Genomic DNA, 20,615 nt, shown 5'->3' on the forward strand with positions numbered 1-20,615 from the left:
CTTAGGGTTCGTGGTGGTGCTGGGGATGACGGTTCAATGGCGTGGGGGGTATTGGCTTGGCAACCCCTTTACAACCCATGTCGTTGCCGTTTTTTCTTGCCATTACTACGACCAACTCCAGTCAAAGGATTCTTCGGTGACCCTTGGTACTTTATGTTGGCTTGGTTTGTGATGGTGTTACGATGTTTACAGTGGCTCTGGCTGGAACCCTTTCTTCCCCACCTCTCTCAGGTCGTCCTAACTACAATTGGCATCGCTCTCATCCCGACATTTCTACATTTGCCTCGGGCTTTGCTCCCCACGCCTTTTGCCAACTTGCAGCTGTACCACTTGTTTCTTTTGTTTTTTTTAGTTTGGTTATCCATTACTGGTTTGTTGTTTCGGCCTTTGTGTCGCTTATGCGAATTTGTTTTTAGCCTCGCTGTCTAGTGTAGGTTTTTGTATCGTGTATGCGGTTTTGTAGCCTCATTGTCTATCATAGGTTTTGGTGTTGGTTCAGTGCTTGGTATGTCACGTGTCTATGGGACATATCAATCTCGGAACTCCTCACTCTAGTGGTGTGTTTTGTGTGAGGGCCGTATAGGGGTATTTCAAATCATTTGTATTTGTGCTTATTACCTTCAGATCAAGAAATTGATCTCTGAAGTATATATACCCATTTGGCATTCTTGTAAGTATTTGGTTATGTTAATGAAATATTATTGTTTCTTCTAAAAAAAAAGGAGAAATAAATTAATCAAAATAGAAGTTCAGAAGAAAATTAGCAATGCATTGCAAGTTATGGGGCAAAATCATAGAAATATTCTTACCATTACATCGTAGTTTTCTGTTCGAAAATGGTACAAAAGACAATACACCGTCATCGCCTAGAAATATTTTCAACAAAAGACTACCGTGTAAAGGTAAGCATGCCCTAAGTCCTCGAAATTGTTCCAGGTATAACCCACATGTTACGGGTGACTAGTCAACCATTCCAGTTGACCGAAGAGGTCTACAAGACAAGTTAACAACGAATCAAGGACCATACAACCTTTAAAACTTTTAAAAGTCGCAAAGTACCTTACAAAATTCGAACTCACCATTATTGTTCTATTGAGTGGTCAATAACATTCCTGGATTATCATTAATTATCTTTCTTTTCACCGAATATTTCAGAGACAGGCCACTAATCATTTCATCCTTTTTTTTTTTTTTTTGGTAAAACATTTCATCAATTTATTAGTGTTTATATCATAAATGGTTTTTAAAATTGACTCAAACCAACAAGATGATATTTGAAATTAAAAATTGACCAATGTAGTCCCTGAAAATATGTGTCACAAATCAATGTTGTCATTTTGTCACAATTTGTCAAAAATTCTGTTATGTGCTGATGTGGCACATAAATGGGATCCACAATACCTACGTGTTTGTATCATGAATAGTCTCTGAAATTGACTCACACCATCAATATGATCCCTAGAATTGAAAATCAATCAACGTAGTCCTTGAAAACATATAGGTGTCGCAAATCAATGTGGTCATTCGTCACAATTCTGTCAAAAAAAATTATGTGCTAATGTAGGTTTAATAACTAATTAAAAAAAGTTGTCAAAACACTTTTTTCCACAGTGAGATTATGTCAAGGCAGAGCTCGCCGTTCTCCGTATGACTAAGATAATCAAGGGAGCTCCCAACAAGCTCTCCAAGATTAAGGTTGTGAGGCTATCGATCGCCCAAATATTGACAATGGAGTCACTGAAGTCGTCACCAATCCAAGTCGTCACAAAATATAGTTTCGATCATGGTCCAATTCAATGAAAGGTGTAAAGATGGGTGTCTTGAGATTTTTTGTTGTTGTTGTTTTTTTTTTTTTTTTCAGAAAAGAAACGGTGAAGGATACCATAGATGGAGGTAGAAGAGTATAGGTTGGGATCATAGATGAATGCGGGACCGAGTTTCTGGATCGACAACTTTTTTAATTAATTATCAAATTATTAAACCTATTTCTAGTTTAATTTTTCTTTAGTTAGACTTGTAAGTCCATTTATGTGTCACATCAGCACATAACACAATTTTTTTACAGAATTACGACGGAATGACCACATTGATTTACAACACCTATTTTAGGACCAAAATGATCAATTTTCAATTTCAGGGACCATTTGTGATTAAAAAATGACCTGTTAGACCCATTTATGTGTCATATCAACACAAAATAATTTTTTTTTTACAAAACTGTGATGGATGAACCACATTTATTTGCGGCACCTATTTTCATGGACTACATTTTAAATTTAAGATACCATCTTGATAGTGTCGATCAATTTTCAGGGACTACATTTTAAATTTTAGATACCATCTTGATGGTGTTGATCAATTTCATGGATCATTTGTGAGAAAACCCACCCTATTTATTAATATTTAAAAAAAAACTAGTTGTTATGAAATTATGATTAACTATCACATTTTATCCATTATCATACTGTGAAAACGGTTTATAATTTAATAAAAAAAAAGGTAAAATTATTTCCCTAAAAGGAAAAGAGAGAGCAGTTGGATTCGTCTTTCTTATATGTTTTCATTCCATGGACTATTTGATTTCATTTTCAATGTCAATCCGTATTTCAAGATTTGACTCTCGCTCGTAAACAAAAAAAAATAAGGATTCAGGCTCGCCCTCGCTAAAGTGGCAAAGAATCCTTCGCCGCGATTATAATTACATAAACCAGTCGCTGTCTCTACAATTTCGTAGAATATATGGATGAAGTCTCATTCATGGATTCATCTGGTGGGCAAGCCCTCGTAGACTTTTTCTACCTAAAGATTTGTCTCGGACGCTTCGATCACTGAATTAGACCCTAGAGTAATATTATTCTTACCATCTAAATATACCATAATTTCATACCATCTTATGTGGCAATTGAGATGGACATCCACATCAGTTAAAAAAATACCATGTCAGCTAAGGTGGATATTTACGATTTTACTCAATGATTTTTATTAATAAAATAATTAAAAAATAATAATGAAACCTACTTGCTCCCGTTTTCAAGCCTCATCGCTGGGCCTCCTCCCTCTTCGCTCTCCAATTTCACCTTCCTTCACCGACGATCGATGGTGCTCGACCCCCTTCATCACTGCTAACTGGCCAAATATCCTGATGGTGCTCCCAGTGATTGTTTTGCTCTGCCACCAAATCAAGTTTGCAATTTTAATGGTTTATGCCTTCTAGCCAAATGTTGGATTTCATAGGTTTTTAATTCCAGCAACATTGAACAAAAATATGAAAAGGATTGGATACGATATTTTCTTTTCTGTTCTGCTGCTGAGGATTTTCCGAATGGAAGAAGATTTAGAAGACAACCTCTTTTCTTCTTTCTTCATGGACTTTTGGTTAGCACCAAAATATTTTCCTAATCCTCTATAGGAATGAAAATTTCATTCCATGTTATCTCCCGATGTTGTCCAAGGCTTTGGCTTGAATTTTCATTGGAATTATAATTTGTTGGACTCATATCAGGTAGAGAGATGAAACGTATCTAACAGGGAAGTTGAACGGGTAGGGTTTAAGCAAAAATAAAATTAAATTAAAATAAACAGAAATTCTACCTAGGTTGAAACCTAACCTTCCACATCACGTGCTATAATAAGATGGTAAGAATAGCAGTAGTATATCCAATGGCCGTTTCGACCGCCGCGCTATTTAGCAAAAACGTTCGCCGTCACCGTGCGTCACGTTAGCGGCGGAGGGGATCTCAAAGTGCCAGAGCCTCCCTACTGCCTTAACCAAGAACTTCCTGCAGAGGAACTCCTCAGCGAACGCCTTCTCCACCTTCCGATCCACATCGTGAAGGAACACGTGCGTCACACCGGATCCCCGCCTCCTCCTCGCCATGACAGCCGCAGAGAATATAGCCCCCATCCGCCCCGGCGCTTCCGGGAAATACCCGCGCGGCGCATCGACCATGATCAGGTCCCACTCCTTGTCGTACACCTCGTCCGGCAGGTTGTCCAGTGCCAGCCTGCACTCGGTATTTCCGCGCAGGACGGCCTCGGACGGGGAGCACGACCGTTGGGAGCGGTACGAGGAGAGGAGCTCGTCCGCCTCCTTGAGCTGCGTGCGGTAGCGCACCGTCTCGGCCCGCAGCTGGGGGGCGTCCTTGAGGACTGTCTGGACCCACTTGGGGTCCTCCTCCAGGAAGAGCGTCGTGCCTCGTGGATTCAGGGAGGCCCACATGAGGGAGTCGAAGCCTAGGCCGAACACGAGGAAGTTGCAGGGGGAGCGGGACTTGAGGACCTCGAAGGACACAGTGATCTCGTCTCGCGACTGCTGCGGGGTCTGGCTCGACGTGGCGTAGTGGAGGATGGCCTGGAGCTGGATGGCCGCCGGGGCATCGTCGACGGCGCGGAGAAATGTGGGTCCGGCGATGGAGTAGAAGACGGAGTTGCCATCCTGGAAGAAGCTGGAGATCGCTAACCCCGCGCCGATCAGTAGAACCAGAATGACGACGAGAAAGACGGGTCTCTCCGACAATGGACTCCGATTCTTCATGTTAAGTTTTTAATAATATTTAAGAAAAATAAAAAAGTGAAAATGTAAAAGGGTAAATCTGCATAATATATATGTCGATTGAGATTTTAGGTTCCGACGTGCGGTGGTTTATATAAAGCTGGGGAATGGGAATGGGAAGAAGGGGAAGGGGGAAAGGTAATTTAAGCAGAGATTGGTAGGGGAGCCTTTGGAGTGTTAGGGGAGAGAGACGCAGATGAGTTGACGTAAAGAATTGAAGGGGCTTATCTTGTAGGATAGGAGAGTAGTGTCCGATTGGCTTTTGGGGTGCCATGTGGCATGCAGAATCTGAGAGTGGGCCCTTCATTCCTTCCACGTCCAGTTGTTGAGCTTATCTGGAAAAATCCCGTGGCTTAGATTGCAAGTCAGAGCCACCAGTGGCGAAGCCAGTAATTGACCGGGGGAGGGGGGAAGAGGCGAAGTTAAAAAATTATAAGGTTAAAAAAAATAGCAACAACAAAATTTTTTTATACAGTAATGTCTTCTATAATTTAAGCATTGTTTGAAGGAGGATTTGAGCATTGTTAGTATCGTTTCATTACGTAACTATAAAATGGAAGGGAAAATAATAATTCTTACACTCTTAATCGTAGACTATACTAATATGTATAATAATTAATCCAATCAACAATTCAATTAAGCAATACCAATAAGCACACAAATTATTCAATAAATAAATATTCAATTCAACTAATCATATGAATACTTGTATACATTATGTAATATTCAATTAATTAATCAATAATCAAGAATTCAAATTTTAATTTTCACCCTAAACAATAATTTTAATTTCATATCAATAATCAATAATCATATTAGTACATTACCATAAAATTATATACCAATAAAATAAAATTTGTATTAAATAATTAATTAGTTTAGGGTTAGGAATTGTAAAATTAGGAAGTAAAAAATTCACCTTTGAAGGCTGAAGCCGGCGGCTCAGCGGCTCGAGAAGTGGAGAGTGGCTGAAAGGTTGACAATTCAATTCAAATTAAAAAATATATATCTTCTGTTGCGAGGGACAACTTTGCTGTGCTCTCTGGCAGAAAGGTTGAAAAACAAAGGGGGGAAGGACACAGGACTGAGAGTCTGAGAGGGACTGAGAGTGAAAGGGGGACGCACGGTCCCCCCAATATATATATATATATATATATTTTTTTATTTTTTTTATTTCGAAACATACGAAACTGCACCGTTTCAATTTTTTTTTACCAGGACCAAAATGACGTCGTTTTGGCCTGGATGATTTGAAAAAAAAAAAACACAGTCTGCTATTACGTGCAGCAAAACCCAAACATCACCGGACCGCAGGGAGCTCTGAACCACTGAACCAATGGGTTTTTTGGCGAGTGGAGGGGTGGACCCATAAATCTAGTCATGTTTTCCGGTGAGGGGAGTGGTCCACTCCTCGCCCTCACATGGCTTCGCCACTAGAGCCACCAATATACTTGAAAAATGATTGCAACCAATGAGGGCATCGTATAACACCAATATACCTGAAAATTGTCGTAGTACTCGTTGCTACAAACGCATGGGCGCAAGTAGAATCGAAATCGGAGCTACGGTTAAAATTTTACAGACTTACGAACGTGAAAGGCAACTTGGTAATTTCATGGTTAGAGATATTTTGTGACTTGTTTTGTGAGCCAAGTATGGCCCACACCCATTCCTTTACCCTCTCCCGTGTTCCCCTACCACTCTCTCTCATTTGTCAATCCTCACCTCAATCTTCCACTCATGGATTGCCATCTCACCCTCCCCCTCTAACTCTCTCACCTCTCAGCCTTCTCTTATCTCTCCCAGTTTTCCCCTCTCACTCTAACTCACTCTATCATTTTCTCTCTTTCACCGACACCACCATCGAACATCACTCAAACCCAACAACGTACAAGGGAACCGGCTGCTCACCAGATATACATCATCAACTCTCCTATATGAAGACACAAATGAACCCTGGAGGCATCACACCTTGCAATGGCTTACGCCATTGTTCATTTTTATTCCTAAACGGAATCCGGCGAGATCCTTACTTCCAACGTGGGTAGGCATTGGGAAAACCCACATCTCTTCCTTTTACGTCATTTGGTGTCAAATTTAGGTGTGATGAATGATGTTTGAACGCAGAACCACGTCGAGGCAACAAACCCATTTTTTCGACAAGGGTCCGGCAGCTTTCGAGCCTTTTTTTTACCAAATGTGGCCACGGTTGAGGAAACTAATGGTACAATTTGATTCCTTGTTCTCTAAGCTTCAATTTGATATATTAGAAGGCTAGGTTTAGTGAAGTTTTAGTTGATAGTAGTCGGAGATCATTCTTTTTCCAGATTTCAGCGGTTGCATTGCAGTGGCAACAAGCAGGAGAAAAAGGAAAAGAAAAAAAAAACAAACAAAAAGAAAGGAAGCCCAGATCCGTAACCCGGATCCGGATACGAACCCGGAATCCGGTCCGGCCCAGTTTTAAATGGGTGGAATATTCCAAAATATTTCTGAAATATTCTCTAGAATATTCCTCAAATATTCCTTGTGTTGATTTTTTCCGAAATTTTCTCGGAAACCCTCATAGGCTAAATTCGACATCCCGAGTTCATTTTTTACATCCATTTAGTGAAATTCCAAAGTTTTAACGTAGTTGACCACTGGGGCGTCTCAGTTGACTTTTAAGGTTGACCATTGACTTTTTCGTCGACTTTTTACAAATTTAGCACGCGATCCCTCTTACCGTATTTCAACGCTATGATTCCACATCCGCACTTCTTTTTCCCAAATTTGATCATTTAAGTTGAGTTTAACTAACGGATCCCAATATTATGCTTAGATACGATTACTATGGGAGACTCCAGCTTGCTGTGACATCGTAAATATCTGTGAATGAGTCTTTTCTTTTATATAGTATATATATTGTTTATACCATATTTAGGGCCTCTTATTTAGATCTCGTACAAATACTCGGGGGACTTAAATGTAATTATGTGATAAAGGAAAGGGCAAATAGGTAATAAGTGAGTAGCCCTTATTCTATAAAATGACTCATCACCCTCATAATGAGGAGAGGCCATTTCCTAAGCCTCTCCTAGCTAAAGCAAAGCTCTCACACTCTCTCCCTCACAAATACTCTCAGAGAAATATAATCAGTGTGGACGTAGTCCAAACCTTAGGGTGAACCACGATACTTCTCGTGTTATTTACATTTCTTGCAGATTCACGGTCGGATTTACGTTGTTCCAAGACCTCCGGTTTTGTGCATCAACATTTGGCGCCGTCTGTGGGAATCGATACGAAAAGTTGTGTCGGTTCTCTTTCATTTTTTTCACCTTCACCGTGAATCAGCAAAAATCACAAACAAAAAAAAAAAAACCCAGAAACAAAAAGAAAAAGAAACCTGCTCCGTCTGCATTCTTTTATTTTTGGGGGCAATCTACTCTGTATACAGAATAAGGAATCAAATCTCTCATCTCTATGTCTTATAGTTTCTCTCCCATAATCAAAGCTCTCATCCCTCTGTCTAGTGGTCTCTCTCCAAAAAATTATTCGACATACCCAAATGGCGTTTGAAACTATGTCTTACAAATACAAACAAGGTTGTACACCCAGGATAGCCCAAAACTACTTCGTGCACGTCGCTCCATAGTCCATCCCCCTTCCGAGCTAGGCCCATCATAAGGCATTTGAACAGCTTAAGATCGAGTAGGCCGGCCTCTCTGTTGCTGGGTCAGCTGAACCCGACTGAAATCTGATCTGGGTATGCCGTGAGAGAACAAGCCCGCCAGCCCGCTTCACAAGACTATCATTAGACAGGTTTAGGCATTGTCTCTCTCTCTTGATCTCATCTCTCTCTCTAAAAATCATCGATAATGGGTGTGCGTCCAAACTTCGAGCCGTCGATCGAGATCAACTATCATCAGACCATTAAAACGGTGTTGTGCGCTCAAATCTCTCCGCATCACCTGCAACAGCTCTTCCTCTCGTTCTAGATCCCGCAACGCCGACAATCATCATGATTTCGACCACATCCAAGTTTCCCTTATCCTCTCAGGTTCCATCTTTCTTTCTTTCTCTCTCTCTCTCTCTCTCTCCCTTTCTCTCCCTCTCTCACTGGGTTTGCATAAATTAAGAATGTAGTTGTTGTCTGCAAATGGATTTCAAGCTCCAAGCTGTGATGGGCCTGGTAGCCGTTCGTCTCAGTCAATACCCGTAGCCGAACGACGGTACTTTATGAATGACTGCTGGGCTAGCTTGGCGACAAGTACTACCGGTACACGTGCGCGGTGTGCTTGAGCCAGCTGGAGATGGGGGACGAGGTGAGAGAGATGGGGAACTGCTGCCATGTGTTCCACCCCGAGTGCATGGACAAGAGAAAGTTCTGAGCAAAATTATGAGTCTTAACGCGAAGACAGTACCTCAAACGATTCAGCCTCGATAGATCCGAACCAAAACTCGTCATTGACTCGGACAATCGTGTCAAGGTCACCATGAACTGTGAAGTCGCGAAGGGCCGAGAGCAGGTCCATAAAGGATGATGCAGTTTGCTTACTGCTACCGTAGTGGAAAGTGTTATGAGTTGTACATTTCATGCTGGTCGGTAAGCGCAACGGCTACCTCAAGGGTGTCACCACCGAGATCAACCACCGTCAAACCATCACTGTCTTCACCCTCAACAATGCCGCCATGTCATCCCACTGATGTGCATGAAGAATCTCGGAACAAGTCTGATGTAATGAATGATGATTACAATAATTTGATTCAGGATTATTATGCAGTACTGCAGAATGATGGTGATGTCAGTGAACGGGATGGCACAACTCATATCTCGTGGTGGAACTGGAATACACCAACTGATGTTCAGGCAGCAGAAAAAGAGAAAGGGCAGAGAGTGAAAAGAAGAAAGCAAAAGCGGAGATAAGATTATTTTCTTATTATTAAATCTATTATCATTACTTGTCTGCCATATTGATCAGGGTCAAGAAAACAAAAACAAAATTAGAAAGCAGAAAAGGAAAAGCCGAAAAGAAGATGCTCCACTATTCCACTACTCCACTATCCCACGAGATAACATGATTAAAGATAAGAAGATGCCCACCAAGGTTTCCCGTCTCCACTTTCTGTTGGACTAGAAGATGCCCATCAATATGCTGAAAATATGTAATTTATTTTTCTTATCTTTCGGAGAGATCTGTATAAACCCCATCAGAGGGTAATAGTACCTAAAAAAAGGGTAAAGCCCAAAATAAATGGGCTGGAAGGTTGTGTAGAGGGCGAAGGCCCATAAGCCCAAAATAGCTCAAACCAGGTGATCAAAAGTATGCCCAGTACTCCACAATTATTCGACAACATGCCGCTATTACCACCAACCAGGTGATTAAAAGTACGCCTAGTACTCCACAATTATTCGGCAACCTGCCGCTATTACAACCAATCAGGTGATCAAAAGTACGCCCAGTACTCCAAAATTATTCGGCAACCTGCCGCTATTACCACCAACCAAGTGATGAAATGTACAACCTGTACTCTAATATCATTTGGCAACTAGCCATTCATGCCACCAACCAGGTGATGAAATGTACAACCCATACTCTAATATCATTTGACAACTAGCCATTCATGCCACCAACTAGGTGATGAAATGTACAACCCGTACTCTCCTTCATGCCACCAACCAGGTGATCAAAAGTACGCCTAGTATTCCAAATTATACATGAGCATTATTCATGTCATTCATACATAAACATTCATGAGCATCACTCATGACAATCATACATAAACATTCATGACAATCATTCATGTCGACATTCATGAGCATCACTCATGTTAATATTCATAAGCATCACTCATGACAACATCAATGAGCATTACTCATGTCAATCAACATAACATTCATGAGCATCACTCATGTCAATCAGCTTCAAAAGCTTCATTTACAGAGCTCTAGCTTCAAAGCTTCACTTGCAAAGCTTCACCTACAAAGCTTCAGTGCAAGGTATACAAATACCGCCTCCGAACAACCGCCATTTCGGCCTATACATGGATTCAATTTGAAGTCTCTAGCCAACAGACTCTATTGACTGAAGACTTTGGGGACTACATTATGTACCATACATTGGGCCTCAACTGGGCCTCATGAAAAATACTTGGGGGACTTAGCCCATTACCTATGTATTGAGGATCGAACCCTTATTCTATAAAAGGGACTCCCTCACTTTCATCAGAAAGCACACATCACTTATGTATTGAGGAGCGAACCCTTATTCTATAAAATGGACTCCCTCACCTTCATTGGAAAGCAACGCGCCAGCTGAGCAACCGCCTCGCCGCGAGCATCAACTCTAGCCCATAATTTATGTATTGAGGAGCGAGCCCTTATTCTATAAAAGGGACCCCCTCACCTTCAAGTGCCACAAGTCGAGCCAACCAAGGCAACATAAGCCACAAGCTGAGCAGCCTCGCAACATGTGCTACTTATAGTTGAGCATCATTTCACTTTGAGCACCGCCTCATATCAAGTACCAGTTCAAGACGACATCTAGTTACTTCGGCCCACACATGGACTGAATTTCAAGTCTCCAGCCAAAAGACTCTCTTGACTGAAGACTTAGGGGACTACTGTTTATACCATATTTAGGACCTCGTAATTAGATCTCGTACAAATACTCAGGGGACTTAAATGTAATTATGTGATAAAGGAATGGGCAAATAGGTAATAAGTGAGTAGCATTTATTCTATAAAATGACTCCTCACCTTCACAATGAGGAGAGGCTATTTCCTAAGCCTCTCTCACACTCTCTCCCTCACAAATACTCTCAGAAAAATACAATCAGTGTGGACGTAGCCCAAATCTTGGGGTGAACCACGATACTTCTCGTGTATTTACATTTCTTGCAGATTCACGGTCAGATTTACGTTATTCCAAGACCTCCGGTTTTGTGCATCAACATATATAATTGTTAGTTTCCATTTATACCTTTCATAAAGAGTTTTCTACAATACGCCTAAATTAGTGTGACGTTTATAAGATTTATCACATTGATATAAATTATGAAGTTATGCTACGTCATACGGGAAGCACAAGTATGCATATTATTATGCCTTAATTATATTTATGGTCGTAAATAGTATTATGGTGACGTGAATTATCGATTTACCATTGCATTTTGATATTTGCGTTATCTGCTTATCGTTGCTGCAAGTGTTAGTACTCGCCCGGGTCAGGGCCAGCCTTTCATGTGTATGTGCACATCGCACCGTACACTCGCTTTGGATCCATTGTAGGTGTCAGTCTTGTCCTAGATTGTTATAGGCAATTAGGACTCGTATGTGCTGCGCAGAGCACCAGTCTTCACGTGATTGTAGTACTAGAGCGTATATCATTGTTACACCCAGTCATGTTCATGTCAAAAGATCTTTACATGAACTCGTGTGTCAGCATGTGTCGATAAGCACTCGATATGATATGTTTTCTTATGCGAGATTATGTGATTTTGGACGTCATGCGCTTATTTACGAGATATGGTGTGGTATTGAATTCTTGAGATATTGTAGATTACGGTAAGTATTTTCTTACTATATGTGGTATGTATATTTTGGAAACTATATTTGTTTTTACAGCGAGGGGTTATTATGTTTTCAAAAGGTTTTACTAAACTTTATTTTTAGGCCCACTCATCCTTATTTTTCGCCCCTCCAGGTTTTAGTAACTGAGCTTTCGTATCGACGAGGATTCTTGGCAAATCATAGTATGGGAGATTACCTACGATGGTATAATTCTCATTTCCCTCTACTGTACTTTACTTATACTCTGACATCACATGTGAATTGGGTTCATTTCCGCTCACAAGCGCACTCTCACATTTAGGTACACTTAGGTTTAAATTTACTCACTCTTCCACATCACTACACTTTATGGCTTCGTCACCGTCCTGGTGACGGCCAACACATCTCGATTCAGAGTCCAAATGGACATTTCGGGTCGGGACGTGTCAGGAGGCCCAAGTAGATATATGATATTCTCACATAAGGTAATGTTTGTTATCCAATTTAATGTATGAAACACATGTAACACAATATTAACACAAGCATCGAGTCATTGATCTGTCAAAATCCTGGACAAACATAACAATGTCGTCTTACTAATAACTTAAAGCCTCGTTTGGTAGCCGTTTTAATTAGACCGTAATTCAGAAAGTAGGCATTCATCAATCTGTATTACTCAATTGTATGTTACTGATTTTATGAAAGGCCAGATTCTCATCAGTTTCCTACTATTTTTTCTTTAATGTCGGTTTTAGAAGTATACGGAACGAGTCGATTTTAGTCTCACGAAATATTTTCATCATATTTGAGTAATGCAAACCAATTATTCGTAAAGCAATAATGTGTTTGGTTGGAGAGGAGATGCTGCCGACATATCAGTTGAGCAAAATTCCAATCATGTACTGCAAACACATGCAACATTTTGCTTCCAAGCTTTGGCTCAAAGGAGCAACCAAATCGCTGCCATGCGGCGTCTCTTACACAATTGACCTTTTGAAATCAACCAATGTTGGAAGGGGCTAATGCTAAAGTGATCGAACAAATCCAACACTAAGTATCATTCTTAAAGAACGATAACACGACTAATGTTAATTCGGTCTAACGTCACTCATTTTCACTTTGTTTAACGAGATTTTGAGTTCAAATCTCGTGAACGACACTTACAGACAAGTTAGACAAGTTAGCTAGTGATTGGATTCCAAGCAGCATGTGTGTAATAGTTCATGGATGTGAATGTTTAGGACCACATCTACTTCTGAATTGTGATTGGGATTAATTTAAAACATTATATTATAATCATACTTAACCCCACATCATGAGGCATGTAAATTAATCCATGCTTCGGGGAAACAATATTTTTCTTTAAATATAGGGAATTGTTATTAGTACTCAAAAAATCTTATTTGGCATGCCAAAATTTTTATAATTAGAAAGAAAAATACATTTGTGAGAAGTGTAAAATGAGATTTTTGAATTGCTAATAACAGAACTACAAAAAGTGACATTCAAATTCGAGTGGAAAGAAAAAAACACAATGCTTTAAAATAAATTAACACATAATTGACTCCCTATCAAGATCCCTAAATGCATGCCCTCCTCAACGACTCGCCATCTCTCCCAATAATTTAATTAATCTTTGATGACCTAATACTTGGTACCTTCATTAATTTACTGCTACTTGTTGCCATTTCCTCGTCTCCAACTTTTTTATATCCTTTATTTTTTGGAACTTAGATCGATCGACGCAGTCACACAGGCATTTCGGTGGAAAAAATATACAAACTCAAGGGTGACACATGTTTAAAATTCAAAACTTGAACCATAACTTACCTACTTTGTTAATTTTTTGGTTTGACTCAACCAAGCATTATGTTACCCATTTACAAGTAAATTTAATAATGATTGCTTACTTGAAACGGAGAAGTAATAAATCTGAAAAGTTAGGAATAAGAATGAAATGGTACATGGTCACCTATTTCATCAATGTAATTTTTGGTTTTTCAGGTATTAGATTATAGATTAATGTAATGTGAAACTTGTATACTTTTTTATTCTGCATGTGGCAGTAAACGAAAAAAGTAATGAATTCGGGAAGTTAAGAATAAGAGAGAAGAAAATGGAACAAGATCACTTAATTCACGTAGTCAATGTAATTTATGGATTTTCAAATATTAAACTACTAATTGTAATGTGATCATGTGCGTGTCAGTAAAAATTGAGAAAGTCAGGAATCTGAATAATTTAAATATATATTCAATGTAAACCTACCAGAAACCTCTAGAAATCAAGATTGTACACAAGGGTTAATTAACCTTAATAATTATTGTTAGCTGAGCTAATCAAGGTGAATATATAATTGAATAAACTATGATTGATATCCTACCTAAATGCTGTGTGTGAGTATTGCTTTCATCACTTGCTGGCATTGCTCTCTCTGTCTTGAAGATATATGGTTTTATTTTAATCTCTCAATTTGATCCCCCACCCTGCAGCATATAATCTTCATATAACAAAAGACTAGTCTCAAGTCTTCACGACCACCTTTCTGGTTCGACATTTCTGTTTCCTCTCCCAATTTTCTATGTTCTCCTGCTTCTGAAGGAGTGAGAAGCAACATGGGAAGAAACAAACAAGAAAAAGACACCATGAATGGCAAACTCAAGGTACATATATACGTGTGTGTGTGTGTGTGTGTATTTCCATAAACTTTTCTCTGTAACTGTATTATTACTTCAAAGCTGCTCCTAATTGGCATAAGGAAGTGATTTACGTTCATTCATTCTCTCCGTCTGCACAGCCCGTTCATTTCAGTCGCTTGGTTCTCTTTGGTTATTCAATCCAAGGGCCAGAGATAAATAGGGGTGTGCATGAAGAGAAAATGAGTGTTTAGAAATCACTTTCTGTTGACATATCTTGGCATAGTGAAGTTGGCTAGAGCATTATGCTCTCCCTCTTCACTCAAGTTCAAATTGTTCTCCCCGTAGTTGAGGTAATTAGAATAAGAAAATATATTGTTGCTAAATGTGAGCTGTAAATTTCCAATTCTCTGCTCTTTAGGATATAGTAAAAGCTAAACTCCAAGGACTGGCTTCAAGTTCTTCACCAAACTCACCAACTGAAGATGGAAGTCCAAGAAAAGATGGAAGACCAAGCAGCATGATAGTTAAGGTCAATGAATTTTGTCCCATACTTTTTTCCTTTTTTTAAGCGTGGTGGTCACGTCATCATGTGGTATTACTACTAATTTACATGTTAACTGAGTTCCGCCATACTTGTTTGAATCACATAAGGCAAACACCATGTTTCCTGCTCACTTGATAGCAGAAGCCATATCCTCACCCAGAGGCCTTGATCTGAGATGGTCAGGTCCCATCACACCAAGTGAGATGCTCTATGTTCAGCAATACATCTTCGCAAAGTACCCAGAATACTACAATGATGTCAAAAAACTAGACATCGATAATCTTTCGATCAACGAAGAATCTTCAGGAACTCCACCCCATGACAATAAGCTTAAGTCACCCAAGAGTGTGACACCAAAAGAGTTGTCCCCATTCAGCAGCATTCACTCAGACCTGGACAGGACTAAGATGGAACCCTCAAGACTGCTCGACATCCTAACCAAGAAATCCTCGTTCCAGGGTAACTTTGTATCCATTCCTGAGGTCCAAGCAAGGAATAGGGCATTGAAGCAATGTGGGTTGCAAGGGGAGGACTATTTAGTCCTTTTCATGTCAAATTACAAAGATGTGATGGTGATGATTAGTGAGAGCTACCCTTTCTTCATAGGAAATTACAATATAACCATTGTGGGAGAGAAGACTGATCAGTCTGATCCCATAAGGGACTTTGCAAGTACCAAAGAATCTAGGGTTATTTCAGCACCAGAAACTTGGTTGGATTTGAGGATAAAAGGGTCACAACTTAGCTAGTACTTTAGGAGAAAGTGCAAGTATAGTCCCAAAGGACTATTTTCGAATCTTGCAACTGTCAATAGGACTAAATACTTCATGCATTGGATCTCGAAGGCACATAGGAACTCATGGCATGTCCTGCTTGACGCAACCGGCTTGGTTTTGGGGGAGGACCGGTTAGCACTTGCGCTGTACCGGCTGGATTTTGTGCTGTGCACCCTAAACAATACACACACCCAGCCATCCAGCATCACTTGCCTCTTGGTCAGGAGAAAAACATTTGACACTACGACTTGTTGGAAATTTGAGTAGTTTGAGTAGAAGTTTCTTTGTCCCACATTGGCCATTCCCAAAAGATTTTATCACTTTATAAGGCTTTGTCATTTATAGAAAGTGATTAGAGTAATAGGCCTGGAGACTAAAATTGGGCTAACCCTTAGGGGTTGGGCTTTGGGGTGTACTAATTAATTGGTAATTAATATATAATTAATATATATTTAATTGTCAAAAGATGGGAATTAATTAATATTTTTCGGAATTAATTAATTATTTTTAATTTCGAATTTAAATTAATTATTTATTTATTTTTACCAACAAACTCATCTTTTCAGATAAAGTCTGAAGTGTGAGAACGCAGAAACAAAAACACCATTTTCAGCAGATGTCTCCCAACAGATACATCCCTTCCTCATACCTGTTGCGAACAGGTATAATCACATTATATATAAATCCATCTGCATGGCATTTAAAACACAGAAAAAAAAAATCATAAATCTTCTCCTGCAATCATAAACATCCTTTCTAAGAGAACCACATTAATATTCGCCAGAAGTCAATTTTCCGGTGCTGAAATTTCTGACTTAGATCGTTGAATCCTGGTGAAGCAGACGTCTGTAGAACTACAAGCACTGAGTAGGGGCGAAATTTATGTTTCAAGGACATTGTGGTACGCAAGCCTCGATCTTTTGTTACTCTGCTTAATTCATATTTCATCTTGTTGAGTATCTGGAATATATTTATTCGTATTTATTATTAGCATATTTATTTTATTGCGGATTGTTGACATATATACAGCCTACGGTTTCATCATGGTATTGCTTTTATTAACAATAAACATGTGTAATTTTTATTTCTTTCTTATTCCTGTGAACTCTAATTTCATGAACCTGATTGTACGTGTTGCCATTATCAATGGAGCGTAGTAAGTCTTTCTTTTTCTTTTTCCTACTCTTATTTTTCAAAACCTAATAGTCTTGACATAGGGCATGTTTTAGTTTCTTCGTTAAGAAGGAAAGAATTTGTTTGGTAGAGCGTTTACCTTTTGGATTATTTCGTCAATTTTTTCTCTGAACTTGGCCTTAAACTTTCATTTGGGCCTATTCTTCTCCCTCCACAATCATTATAAACGGTTAGTTTCCAACTTAACGGTTATGTTTACACACAGTTTATTCAATTTTTTTTTGCTAAAAAGTACACATGCAAATCATTAGGTGTTATTTGCTATATATTTAGGGTAAATTAATCAAAATAGAAGTCTAGAGGAAAATTAGCAATGCATTACAAGTTATGGGGCAAAATCATAGAAATATTCTTACCATTACATCGTAATTTTCTGTTCAAAAATGGTACAATAAACAATACATAGTCATCGACTAGAATATTTTTCAACAAAAAACTACGGTATAATGGTAAGCATGCCCTAAGTCCTCGAACTTGTTCCAGGGTATTACCCACACATTACGGGTGACTAGTCAATCATTCCAGTTGACCAAAGAGGTTTACAAGACAAGTAACAATGAATCAAAGGACCATACAACCTTAAAAACTTTTAAAAGTCGCAAAGTACCTAACAAAATGAGAACTCACCATTATTTTTCTATTGAGTGGTCAATAACATTCCAGGATTATCATTAATTATCTTTCTTTTCACCGAATATTTCAGAGACAGGCGACTAACCATTTCATCAAATTTTTTTTTTTTTGGTAAAACATTTCATCAATTTATCAGTGTTTATATATGTTGATCCTAAAAACTATCAAGCCTACATGGCCTGCAGATCGAGTTACTAATGAGATTATGTCAAGGCAGAGCTCACCGTTCTCCGTGTGACCAAGATCATCGGTGGAGCTCCCAACAAGCTCTCCAAGATTAAGGTTGTGAGGCTGTCAATCACTCAAATATTGACGATGGAGTCACAAAAGTCGTCACCAATCCAAGTCGTCCCCAAATATAGTTTCAATCGTGGTCCAATTCAATGAAGGGTGTAAAGATTGGTGTCTTTAGAATTTTTTTTTCTTTAGAAAATAGACGGTGAAGGCTACCATAGATGGAGGTAGAAGAGCATGGGTTGGGATCATAGGTGAATGCGGGATCGAGTTTTTGGGTCGACAACTCTTTTAATTAATTATCAAATTATTAGACCTAGTTCTAATTTAATGTTGCTTTAGTTAGATTCGTAGGTCTATTTATGTGCCGCATCAACACATAACTCAATTTTTGACAAAATTACAACGGAATGACCACATTGATTTACAACACCTATTGTAGAACTATATCGATTTTTAATTTCAGAGACCATTTGTAATTAAAAAATGACTTGCTAAACTCATTTATGTGTCATATCAGCACATAACAATTTTTTTTACAAAACTATGATGGATAAGCCGCATTCATTTGTAGCACCTATTTTCAGAAATTATATTTTAAATTTCAAAGACTATTTTGATGGTGTCGATCAATTTCATGGATCATTTGTAATAAAACCCATTATATTTATTAATATTAAAAAAAAAACTAATTGTTATGAGATTACGATTAACTATCACACTTTTTCCATTATCATACTAAAACGGTTTATAATTTAATAAAAAAGGTAAAATTATTTCTTTAGAAGGAAAAGAGAGAGCAGCCAGTAGTAATGTGTAACGCTTCTCCACCTATCCAATCGCCGTTTCGACCGCCGACCGATTTAGCAAAAACGTTCGCCGTCACCGTACGTCACGTTAGCGGCGGAGGGGATCTCAAAGTGCCAGAGCCTCCCCACCGCCTTAACCAAGAACTTCCTGCAGAGGAACTCCTCTGCGAACGCCTTCTCCACCTTCCGATCCACATCGTGAAGGAACACGTGCGTCACACCGGATCCCCGCCTCCTCCTCGCCATGACAGCCGCAGAGAATATAGCCCCCATCCGCCCCGGCGCCTCCGGGAAATACCCGCGCGGCGCATCGACCATGATCAGGTCCCACTCCTTGTCGTACACCTCGTCCGGCAGGTTGTCCAGCGCCAGCCTGCACTCGGTATTTCCGCGCAGGACAGCCTCGGACGGGGAGCACGACCGTAGGGAGCGGTACGAGGAGAGGAGCTCGTCCGCCTCTTTGAGCTGCGTGCGGTAGTGCACCGTCTCGGCCCGTAGCTGGGGGGCGTCCTTGAGGACGGTCTGGACCCACTTGGGGTCCTCCTCCAGGAAGAGCGTCGTGCCTCGTGGATTCAGGGAGGCCCACATGAGGGAGTCGAAGCCTAGGCCGAACACGAGGAAGTTGCAAGGGGAGCGGGACTTGAGGACCTCGAAGGACACAGCGATCTCGTCCCGCGACTGCTGCGGGGTCTGGCGCGACGTGGCGTAGTGGAGGATGGCCTGGAGCTGTATGGCCACCGGGGCATCGTCGACGGCGCGGAGAAATGTGGGTCCGGCGATGGAGTAGAGGACGGAGGTGCCAGCCTGGAAGAAGCTGGAGATCGCCAGCCCCGCGCCGATAAGTAGAACCAGAATGACGACGAGAAAGACGGGTCTCTCCGACAATGGACTCCGATTCTTCATATTAATTTTTTAATAATATTTAAGAAAAATAAAAAGGTGAAAATGTAAAAGGGTAAATCTGCACATATATGTCGATTGCTTTTTGGTTCCGACGTGCGGTGGTTTATATAAAGCTGGGGAATGGGAATGGGAATGGGAATGGGAATGGGAAGAAGGGGAAGGGGGAAAGGTAATTTAAGCAGAGATTGGTAGAGGACGGGGGAGTTTCGAGGGGCACATTAATACGATATGCACGTTTTTGGCAGCAAAAACTTGTCTCGTCGTGTCTGGGTTTTGTGGGTGCGCAAATCACGTCGCGTGTCCCACACGAAGCTTGACATTTTTTACATCCCCTCACTCGACTGGCGACACGTGGACTTCCTTTATCCCCATACTGTTGTTTTCTCCCGATACTGTCTCAAATTCTCGAATTTGAATTTCATCTGTATTTTAAAAATTTATAATTTTAAATTTCTTATTTAAAATTAAATACAAATAATATTTAATAAAAACTAATCACATGGTACCATAAAAAAATAAAATTAGAAAATGCTACCATCCCTCGTCCCAAATTCTCAATGCCTCATCAGTCAAAATCATACGCCAGTACGGGTTTGACTCCATAAATGCTACCAGAACGATATTTTTTATTTTTTTTGGAGAAAGAATGAATTTAATTTTAAATATTGAGGTTTAGTAAAATTTTGTGAGGAGTGTTTGACTAGTTAAGGTTGAGTGAAGTTTTTTTTTTTTTTTTCCATAAATACTTCCAATACCAATATTTTTTTTTTTGGTAATATAACCAATTTAATTTTAGATATTAA

The 20,615-nt window shown here is 39.8% G+C and overlaps 1 protein-coding gene, 2 long non-coding RNA genes and 1 pseudogene across 8 annotated transcripts; 3 read left to right on the forward strand and 1 right to left on the reverse strand.

Moving 5' to 3' along the window:
* Positions 1–2,963: 2,963 nt before the first annotated feature.
* LOC126594772 (probable methyltransferase At1g27930) lies at positions 2,964–19,965 on the reverse strand. 5 transcript variants are annotated; one of them, XR_007613419.1, is made up of 3 exons: positions 19,558–19,965; positions 3,609–4,279; positions 2,964–3,168 (listed from the first exon to the last, which is right to left on the reverse strand). XR_007613419.1 is itself a non-coding variant. In XM_050261030.1 (2 exons), the coding sequence occupies exons 1-2, from the start codon at positions 19,810–19,812 to the stop codon at positions 3,686–3,688; spliced, it is 849 nt and encodes a 282-aa protein (XP_050116987.1). In that variant the 5' UTR covers positions 19,813–19,965; the 3' UTR covers positions 2,964–3,685. The 5 variants fall into 5 exon arrangements, 2 of the variants coding, with proteins under 2 accessions (XP_050116987.1, XP_050116986.1); XR_007613421.1 differs by having other exon boundaries at positions 2,964–3,521; XR_007613420.1 differs by having other exon boundaries at positions 3,592–4,279.
* Positions 6,283–12,313, forward strand: LOC126594777 (uncharacterized). Its single transcript, XR_007613424.1, has 3 exons — positions 6,283–6,776; positions 7,371–7,419; positions 12,235–12,313. It is a non-coding gene; the product is annotated as an uncharacterized LOC126594777 (long non-coding RNA).
* Positions 7,706–10,208, forward strand: LOC126594776 (uncharacterized). Of its 2 annotated transcripts, none has more exons than XR_007613422.1 (2): positions 7,706–9,907; positions 9,973–10,208. It is a non-coding gene; the product is annotated as an uncharacterized LOC126594776 (long non-coding RNA). The 2 variants fall into 2 exon arrangements; XR_007613423.1 differs by having other exon boundaries at positions 7,706–9,842.
* Positions 14,481–16,457, forward strand: LOC126594768 (uncharacterized; annotated as a pseudogene).
* Positions 19,966–20,615: the final 650 nt, after the last annotated feature.

Source organism: Malus sylvestris, chromosome 13 (genome assembly GCF_916048215.2).
Source record: "Malus sylvestris chromosome 13, drMalSylv7.2, whole genome shotgun sequence".
NCBI lineage: Eukaryota > Viridiplantae > Streptophyta > Magnoliopsida > Rosales > Rosaceae > Malus > Malus sylvestris.

Bases quoted from the DNA above. Each gene is read 5' to 3' on its own strand.
- LOC126594772 (XM_050261030.1), bottom strand. From the start codon at position 19,812: ATGAAGAATCGGAGTCCATTGTCGGAGAGACCCGTCTTTCTCGTCGTC. The intron at 3,956-19,233 runs CTGATCATGGTC...AAGGAGTGGGAC, and splicing joins TGTACGACAAGGAGTGGGAC to CTGATCATGGTCGATGCGCC.